Source organism: Hemibagrus wyckioides, linkage group LG16, assembly GCF_019097595.1.
Source record: "Hemibagrus wyckioides isolate EC202008001 linkage group LG16, SWU_Hwy_1.0, whole genome shotgun sequence".
In the NCBI taxonomy this organism is placed as follows: Eukaryota; Metazoa; Chordata; class Actinopteri; order Siluriformes; family Bagridae; genus Hemibagrus; species Hemibagrus wyckioides.
This window is the reverse complement of record NC_080725.1, coordinates 14,558,658-14,567,453: the sequence shown is the minus strand read 5'-3', so window position 1 is coordinate 14,567,453 and position 8,796 is coordinate 14,558,658. Positions and strand designations below refer to the sequence as shown.

At 40.9% G+C, this 8,796-nt stretch overlaps 1 protein-coding gene across 2 annotated transcripts; it reads right to left on the bottom strand.

Annotated features, from left to right (window-relative positions):
- Positions 1-3,552: 3,552 nt before the first annotated feature.
- Positions 3,553-8,727, bottom strand: npm1a (nucleophosmin 1a). 2 transcript variants are annotated; one of them, XM_058412649.1, is made up of 11 exons: positions 8,584-8,727; positions 7,693-7,772; positions 7,048-7,167; positions 6,864-6,957; positions 6,576-6,679; positions 6,414-6,472; positions 6,259-6,316; positions 6,108-6,179; positions 5,630-5,767; positions 4,256-4,330; positions 3,553-4,141 (listed from the first exon to the last, which is right to left on the bottom strand). In XM_058412649.1, the coding sequence occupies exons 1-11, from the start codon at positions 8,621-8,623 to the stop codon at positions 4,100-4,102; spliced, it is 882 nt and encodes a 293-aa protein (XP_058268632.1). In that variant the 5' UTR covers positions 8,624-8,727; the 3' UTR covers positions 3,553-4,099. The 2 variants fall into 2 exon arrangements, with proteins under 2 accessions (XP_058268632.1, XP_058268633.1); XM_058412650.1 differs by having other exon boundaries at positions 5,630-5,764.
- Between the last annotated feature and the right edge of the window lie 69 nt (positions 8,728-8,796).

Below are 8,796 nucleotides of genomic sequence, written 5' to 3'. Positions count from 1 at the left end.
AGCCAAAGTGCTACTCTTCTGCCTGGCAGACATGGTTGCATTTTGGAGAAGAGAGACTAGAGGTATGACTTTTGAAATGGTTACATACTGCTCTGATAAAACGTCCTTAGTGGCTTCTTCCAATGGCCCGAGGGCTTCAATGGCTTGGCTGATACAGGACCATTGTTCATAATTCAAGCACAAGGTGTTTCTCCCAAAAAGACAAAGTGCTGTTTTAACAGCTTGTCTTTGCTCCTTCACTGTCTCTAGCATGGTCTCTACTGCTTGAATTAGTTTGTGCCCTGGCAGTTGCAAATGAATTAGCATTTTCTTTAGCTTGTCAGATGCTTTGGCGCTATGGTGGAAGAACCGAACAATAGCACCACATTTCTCGAGGAGGGACTCCAAATTTGTCTAAGCGTTAATGGAGTCTTTAACAACCAAGTTAAGGGTGTGTGAAAAACACAGAACATGTTTCCATTGGGTTTTCCGCACAGCTGAAACCATGTTAGCTCTGTTACCAGTAATAACAGCAAAGACCTTGCTGGTAATGTCCCAGTCATCAGATATTTTTGTGAGGAGGTCAGACATATTTCGTGCTGTGTGCTGTACAGCTACATGGACTGCCTCAAGAGTGCAAGCCTGCATCTGCCAGTTGTGGTCAATGAAATGTCCTGATACAGTCAAATAGGCTTCGGTTGTTCCTGAGGTACAAATGTCACTTGTTAAAACCACACTGCTTGCAGAATCTGTTGAGTCCTTCAGTGTGGTTTTGACTTGCTCAGAGAGCTTTGGAATTACACTAGAAATCAACAAACACACACACACCCACACACAATATATACTGTATATACACACTGTACACACACACACACACACACATGCACACACTTTAAATATACATATACAGACATACTAGTATTCCTAACATTAAGGGGTCATTCCATTGTCACAAGTTATTACTCAATTAATCAATATTACTCAATTAATTTTATACTGTACAAACTGTGTATTCTATCCCCAGAAGGTTAAAAATTTATTGGTATTATTATACGTGTTGTGGGGATGTTTTTGGTCTCTATAATGTAAGGAATACTAGTACATCCCCCATGCACGTGCACACACACACACACACACACACACAGTTAAGAGTACAGTTAATAAGTTAAGTAATTACTCTGCTCTTTGTACCTGGATAGGATTCGCTTTCCTTAAAACTCTCCTGTAACGTCTTTTGTTGGACAGAGGGAGACTGAGCAGAGGAAGACTGGGCAGCTTGTTTTTGTTCAGCCTCTTTATAAGATTCAGGGTGTGTTGTCTGTAAATGTTTAAAAAGGTTGCTTGTATTGTTGCTGTGTGTGACTTTCTTATCACAAATATTGCATCGTGCAATTTTTTTTCCGCTGTTCTGCCATCATGCCATTCTATAATGTGGGTGTGTGTGTGTGTGTGTTGAGTATGTAGCTGAATGGCACGTGATCGCTCACGTTCCACTACAGACTGATTGGTGTGTAACATCATATACAAACCGTCAACGACCATCCTGTACACAGCACTAAAAACATTTAGTTATGTAGAAATTATTAATATAGTTAAAATATCAATACTTTTTTTTGAAAATATCTATACCAAGTTTCTGAGTATGGATATATCGATACTCCAGCATCAATATGCACATCCCTACTGCGGATTTATTAGTGCATCATTTCAATATCAGTACTGATAGAAGACTGATGATTTAACAATGTATGGATTATTAAAATGACCTTTTTTAAGTATTATATAAAAAATAATTAAAGGAAAGGCTGATGGATATATATTTAGATGTTTTGAATTGCAAAAAAATTGACATCTAATAACCTCTAAAAATGGAGAGTTGTTTATTTTAACTGATTAGGTTCATAATGTATATATAAAACAGCGGAATATAACATAGTTAGCCTGATGTTAACTTTTTAGCAGCCTGTACTACGGGTTTACGCAATATATGATGTAGCCTGACCACGCCCACACGTAATCGCCAACAGTCGCTATGTCACTGGAAGCTAACTCTTGTTGAAATAAAATGGTCTCCAGTCACTTTGCTGCTTCTGTATCTATATTCTTTTTTCAATTAGCGATATTCAGTCAATTAAATAGTGAAAAGGTACATACATATTCAAAAAAGATAAAAAAAAAACCCAAAAAAAAAACATGTGCTTTCTGGAAGTCTGAGGTGTAATTATTCAATGATTGCACTCAGCCTTCTGCTGCCACATAAGTGGCTGATTAGATAATCGCAGGAATTTCCAGGTGTTCCTGATAAATTGGACGCTGACTAAAACCGCCGAGACCGATTTTGCTAGCAAGACCACTAATCATAGACTTAGATAAATCCATCAAGCTGCAGTTGAATACTGTATAACGAAATCTATTTAGTTCTTCTTCTTCTTTCGGCTTTCCCCTCAGGGGTCTCCACAGCAAATCATCTCTCTCCACCTATCCCTATCTTCTATATCCTCAACACTTGCACCCAATAGCTTCATATCCTCATTTATTACATACATATACCTCCTCTTTGGCCTTCCTCTTTGCCTCCTGCCTGGCAGCTCCATGTCCAACATTCTCCTACCGATATACTCACTCTCCCTCCTCTGAACATGTCCAAACTATCTTAATCTGTCCTCCCTAACTTTGTCCCCCAAACGTCCAACATGAGCTGTCCCTGTACTCGTTCCTAATCCTGTCCAACCGTATCACCACCAAAGAGAACCTCAACATCTTCAGCGCCGCTCCCTCCAGCTCTGACTCCTGTCCCTTCCTCAGTGACAGTCTCTAAACCATACAGCATGGCCGGTCTCACCACCGGAAACTGTCTTGTACACCTTCCCCTTGATTCTCGCTGATATTTTTCCATCACACAGAACTCCCGACATCTTTCTCCACCCATTCCAACCTGCCTGCACACACTTCTTTACCTCTTTCCCACACTCTCCACTACTCTGGACTGTTGACCCCAAGTACTTAAACTCCTGTATCTTCATCTCTTCGCCTTACCGTTCCACTTCCCTCCCTTTCGTTCACACACATGTACTCAGTCTTACCACGACTGACTTTCATTCCTTTTCTCTCCAGCGCAAACGTCCACCTCTCCAGGTTTTCCTCCACCTGTTCCCTGCTCTCACTACAAAAACTAAATCTATTTAGTTAAAACCGGTAAACTAGATTTATCCAAAGCTAGCTAACATTATGCTAAATTATTATACAAGCAAAACTAGCAGCCAAGCCAGCTAACAGAAGGCTAGGCATTATATAATTACATTTACATTGCTAACTATTGACTGTATTATTGAATTAAAGCCTGTGAATTATAAATAATTAGCCGGGTGAAGCTAGTTAGCCTCAACACACACTGATAGTCCTTCCTTTCTATTCTTATTTAGAAGTATAGTGTCTTGACCTGGCTACAATATTTCCCCTCAAACACAGAAATTAAAGTTCCTCTTTTCTTTGTTTTTATTGAACGTGGTTTAGAAAGCAAAGTGTCTGAAATGGGTGCAACTCAGCATACTGAAGAAACAGAAAACAGCAACATTTCTTCCAAAAAACCTTTTATTCCTGTGCAGTAAAATTGTTTTCATTGCAAAAGCACAACAGACAAGTTTCCCTAAACTCAGAGAGGAGAGAAGGCCTCAGAGTTAAACATCAAACCTGCGCTATTTTACAGTATATTCATAAGTAAAACTTCATATGCTTCCTCTCACACGACACTGAAATGTTCAGAAACAAAGGTCCTTAGCTGCACTCCTGATAAAATGTACAGATCTGAAGCACACGTGTCCTCCCAGAGGAACTGAAAACTTGCTGGAGTTTGTGAAAACTGAAAACTCAATAAAAAAAAAAAAGGGAGGGAAAAAAAAAGGAAGATGTCTTCTGAGGCTCCTTCTGAGAGAGAGATGGAACGGTTCTGTGTCTTGGCAGGTCTGAATCAGGAAAAAACACGGGCGGAAAAATAAAGTGACTTTAAAGGAACTTTTAAAAGGAATGGCACGGATATCATGCAGAATAACTCAGGAGGGAGAAATTAAAAAAAAAAACAGGAAAGAAAACAAGACATAATTTAACCAGGTAAAATGTCGGATTAGTTCTTTGTCTGTCTCCACTGCCACAGCTCGCTGATCACCTGTAGAGAGGGGGCCAAAACTTTAATACATTTGAATTGATTTATATACATTAATATAAAGGTATCATTCATTCTAATGGAAACGTATCAAAGGTGGTAAAATTCAGTAAATACCTTTGGGTCAGTTACTTTGAATCCATTCTTCACATAGTTTTCAAACTTGACCTGAAGTTTGGGAAGAGTCACTCCCTGTGAACACACACCACAGCGTTTAAATCATCACATACGTCACATACACGTCTCCCGATGGCAGCGACTTCACACGCTTTCTTTTCCCTTCGACAGAAAAGTTACAACACTAAGGGGGCGGAGCTTAAACGGATCAGCAAAATCACCACGATGGCTTAGAATAACAAATAACTTGTTTGTTATATTTAAAAATGATAACCTTTGCAAACAAATTGTAGTTGAAGCTCATGGTGCTGCTTAGCCCTGCCCCTAAATCAGTTCCTTCAAACCAAATCTACATTTTTTAAAACATCAATACAGGGGGTCCTCGACTTGCGTCAGAATTCCGTTCCTACGGTGTGGCGTAACGCGATTTTCACCTTAAGTCGGAACTTAAGTACCCGTCACTCACCTATGCCGGCGAACGTAAACAAAGCCGTCTTCCTCGTATAGCGCCGCCTGACGATGTATTCGTCCACTCGCCAACTAGTTCCTGCGCGAAATTTGTTTTAACGTCGCAAACGCCGTACGTCGGAACGATGGAACAAGACTTTCTTAATATGGGAGACGGCAACGTGACCACGAAACGCCGTAGGTCGAGGATGTCGTAAACCTGTTGTAATTCTGAACTTAAGCCCCGCCCCTTCATGAACATGCACACCAAGTATATGCACTGTGTTTAATCGTGAGCAGCTCCACATTTCTTGTGTAGTCTCATCTCACTGCGAGTCATAACGTCGACTGCTGACTCCATTAATTACTGCCGCAATCAGCCAACAGCGAAAGCCGTTACTTCAACACACATTAATAATTAGCTTTAATTACTTCATCGTTTGGAAATCCGTCAGGTAAATGACTTCCGCACCTGAACTGAATAAGCGTATGTTTTTGCCGTCGAGTTTGAAGAACGCACTTGTTTTTTCTTTTTTTCTTTAAGCGCTCGGGTTATTACAATTCAGATTAATACACCTCAAAGATATTTTATTATATGCTCCACGCAAGCTGCAGGATTTCCAAAACTTAACAAAAAAAAGAAACTGGATTCGAGTCCTCGGTGCTCGCTGAGAAACCGGGGATGATGTATGAAGCTGAATTCCTAATCAGACACAGCTGAAGTTCATTTACAGTTAAAACGCCGCCTGGTGAGCACAGGCACAGGAAACTCTTACTAAGTTTTTTAATCACATAAACAACGATAAAATACATGGAAATGGGGAAAAAATTACTTTTTTGCTGACTGGGCACAAAAAGTGTTTTTGGTTCAGTTCAACTTAAACGCATTTTCTTGCATATTACATGCTAGTGAACGCTAACACGCACCTTATCCACGCTAGCCATCATCTTGGCCTTGATCTCCGAGACGCTGAGAGGAGCTTGTGGAGTTTTGGGGGTCTTGGGGCTTTTGGGGGTCTGTGGTTTCTTCTCATTCTTCTTTCCAGTCTCTGGCGTTTTGGGCTGCTTTAAAAGAAACAAAAAATTCCATATGAATTATAAATATATCACAAGTCCCTGTTAACATGATGTTGCTATAGCAATAATTACGAGTGATTCACTGACACCAGAGGAAATAAATCAACATCCTTCACTGGTTATTTAAAAAGATATTGATAAAAGTCCACAGGTGGAGCTAAATCTAATTTGATTCCCCCCCTAAACCCTTCTCAGGTTACACATGCTCATCCAGCCTGAAACACTCAGGAAGAGGGGGAGCTTGATCACCTCAATGGACTTTGTGCTCCACATTGAGGGATAAGTAAATTCAGGTTCTCTGAGCATACTGGGAGTGCTGGACACGTACCTGTTTGGGTGCTGGTGTGTTGGATTTGCCGTTCTGAGAGGGAGTCTGTGGTTTGGCTGCTGGCTTCTTGGCCTGTGACAGAAACTCTGACTTCAATTTCATGTTCATATTTAACAAGTCACAAATCACCACAAATCATCGACACACTCACCTTCACAGGCGTCTCCTCTTCACTCTCATCCTCTTCCTCATCATCATCATCCTCATCCCTGAAAGAAAGATCCGGATTCATATTTACCACCACACCAACACACAACGTTGTTAAACTGAACAGGTTCACATCCGCTGCAGCTCAAGGGCACTCACTCGTCATCGTCCTCATCATCGTCGTCATCTTCATCTTCCTCTTCCACTTTCATTTTTTTCTATAGACAGCAATAAAAAAAATACAAACATCAGATTGAAGAATGCCAGCAAGATCAGGACAAGATGCACACTAGATAAACCCAGGGATTAGTAAATACTCACCGATGGCTTTGTGATGCTCGGTGCTCCTCTCTTCACAGCTGTCCTCATGTCCTCCTCCTCCTCCTCATCTTCATCTTCATCAAAAGACTGATCTCCGCTCATCACTACAATGACAAGAGCAACATTTCACTCTCTTAAGGTGTTAACCGGGTGGAACAGACTTGAACATTGTGTGCCTTTTTTTTTTGAATTATAAAGAATGCAGATCTCCTCTGTGAAATGCATGAAGGTCAGTAGGTGTGTAGAAATATCACATAAATAAACGTGATCAGCACATGTGTTACTTACTGATGAGATGCTGGCCGCTGATGTGAACTGGACCAGAACCGGTACGCAGGCGGAACACAACAGGGGGACTGATCTCGAAGCCACCCAGACACACCTGAAACATGAGATCATGTCAGGATAATTCAGTATTATTTTTGGTGTTTGTTTTAAAGCTCAGTGTAAACCAGCATTCTGATACACTCACACTCGGCATGGTGGACGGCTTCAGCGTGGCCAGCACGGCTTTAACCTTCTGACCCTCAGAGTCCTGGCCCTCGACTTCTACGACGTTCAGCTCATCTTTGGTGGCAGGATCGACGCACGCCTGAGGGGATAAACTTCAGTTTAATCTTTTATAGACTGGATCCAATTGCATGACAAAGTTTAACTCTAGGCTCTGATGAATTAATACTGATGAATTTGTGCTATATTGGAGCAAAACAGGGGGAACACAAGTTGTAAACTTGATTTTTGGGGGAGATTTTTTAAAAACTGCCCTAAGCACAAAAACTTGTCTTAATGCAGTTGTGTTAATCTCACACATGCAGCGCACACAGCAGATATTTACTATACATACACTACTCATATGCTATGAAAAAGCAGATTTCTGAGCCGTCAATCTCTGTCTTGATAAACAGTAGAAAGATCCTGATGCTGTGTTTGCAGTGTATGAAGCAGTTTTTTTTTTTTTGCAAACTTGTAATACACCATGATAAAGATGCATGATAAGGCTGTGTGTCACTGAGTGGAAACTATTAAATAATCACTTCCTGTATGAAATCCAACACAACAAATCAATCAAATTAAGTGATAGTGAATATAAATAGCTCCACGAGCTCCATGCACACACCATCCTGACGGACAGCTGATGCTCGAAGTCGTCATCTTCTGGATTAAAGGTCACTTCTTTTCCCTGCTTCAGCTCGCAGCCTGTGAAACAGTTCAACACAAACCTGTCAAGAGAATTCTCGGACTTGCAACTGGTCAGACCGAAGAGATCAGTGAAGTGTGGAGGGAGTAAAAAACAAAAAACAAAAAAACTAGCGTGTGAGGGGGGTTTTCCAGTTGTGCCTCCACGTGCTTCTGGTGCGAGGTTGTGCGCGCGCGCACGTGCGCCATCTCGCGAAGACGATATATACCGATAAAACATTAAATGTTTCAACAAAATTAAGACTGTGACCTAAAACAAACCAAGTACAAATAAAATAAAAAATAAAATCAATCAATCCTGCAATCTGAACACAGGATTTGTCACAGGCGCGCGCGGCACTTACTGTTATGAGTAGTTTATTATTATTATTATTGTTGTTGTTGTTGTTGTTTTAAAAACCCAAACTAAGACACATAATGCAGAATTAAGAGTTAATTTGTGATGAATACAAATATCTGACTATTTTTTTGTGAACGGGTTTAGAGGCCGCCGCCGCCATTTTGGAAATCGCGTCACACGTGTGCGCGCGAGTGGAGGCAGACATGCGTCTAAAAATGAGCTAACTAAATGCAAGGGCACCAAAGAAGACATTGTGATCACGATGATCACTTTTTACCCAAAGAACTAATTAAATCTTCACTTTGCTTATATTTATTAGTGTTATTTCACTGTTAAACACTGATGATGATTATGCTGGAATTCTGCGCGAGCTAACGGTTTTCCGAGCTAGCTAAGCTATTACAAAATTCCTAATTTCAACACCGGACTGCTGATCTGTACCGTACAGAATAACAGGAATAAGAAATATACCGTAAAGGAAGGTCTGAGGGCCCATCTGTTCGGCGTCCATCTCTGCTCTCTGTGTGACTTGTGTGAAGAACCGGTGTAGTAAAACCTCTATGGTACACGAGGAGGGTCATGCGGCTCCGTTCTACATTGCTCACGCGCCCACTTATGGGCGTTTCAAAAAAATGACCAATGAGAGTACACAGTGACGACAAAAAGAAGGCGGAACCACTGGTT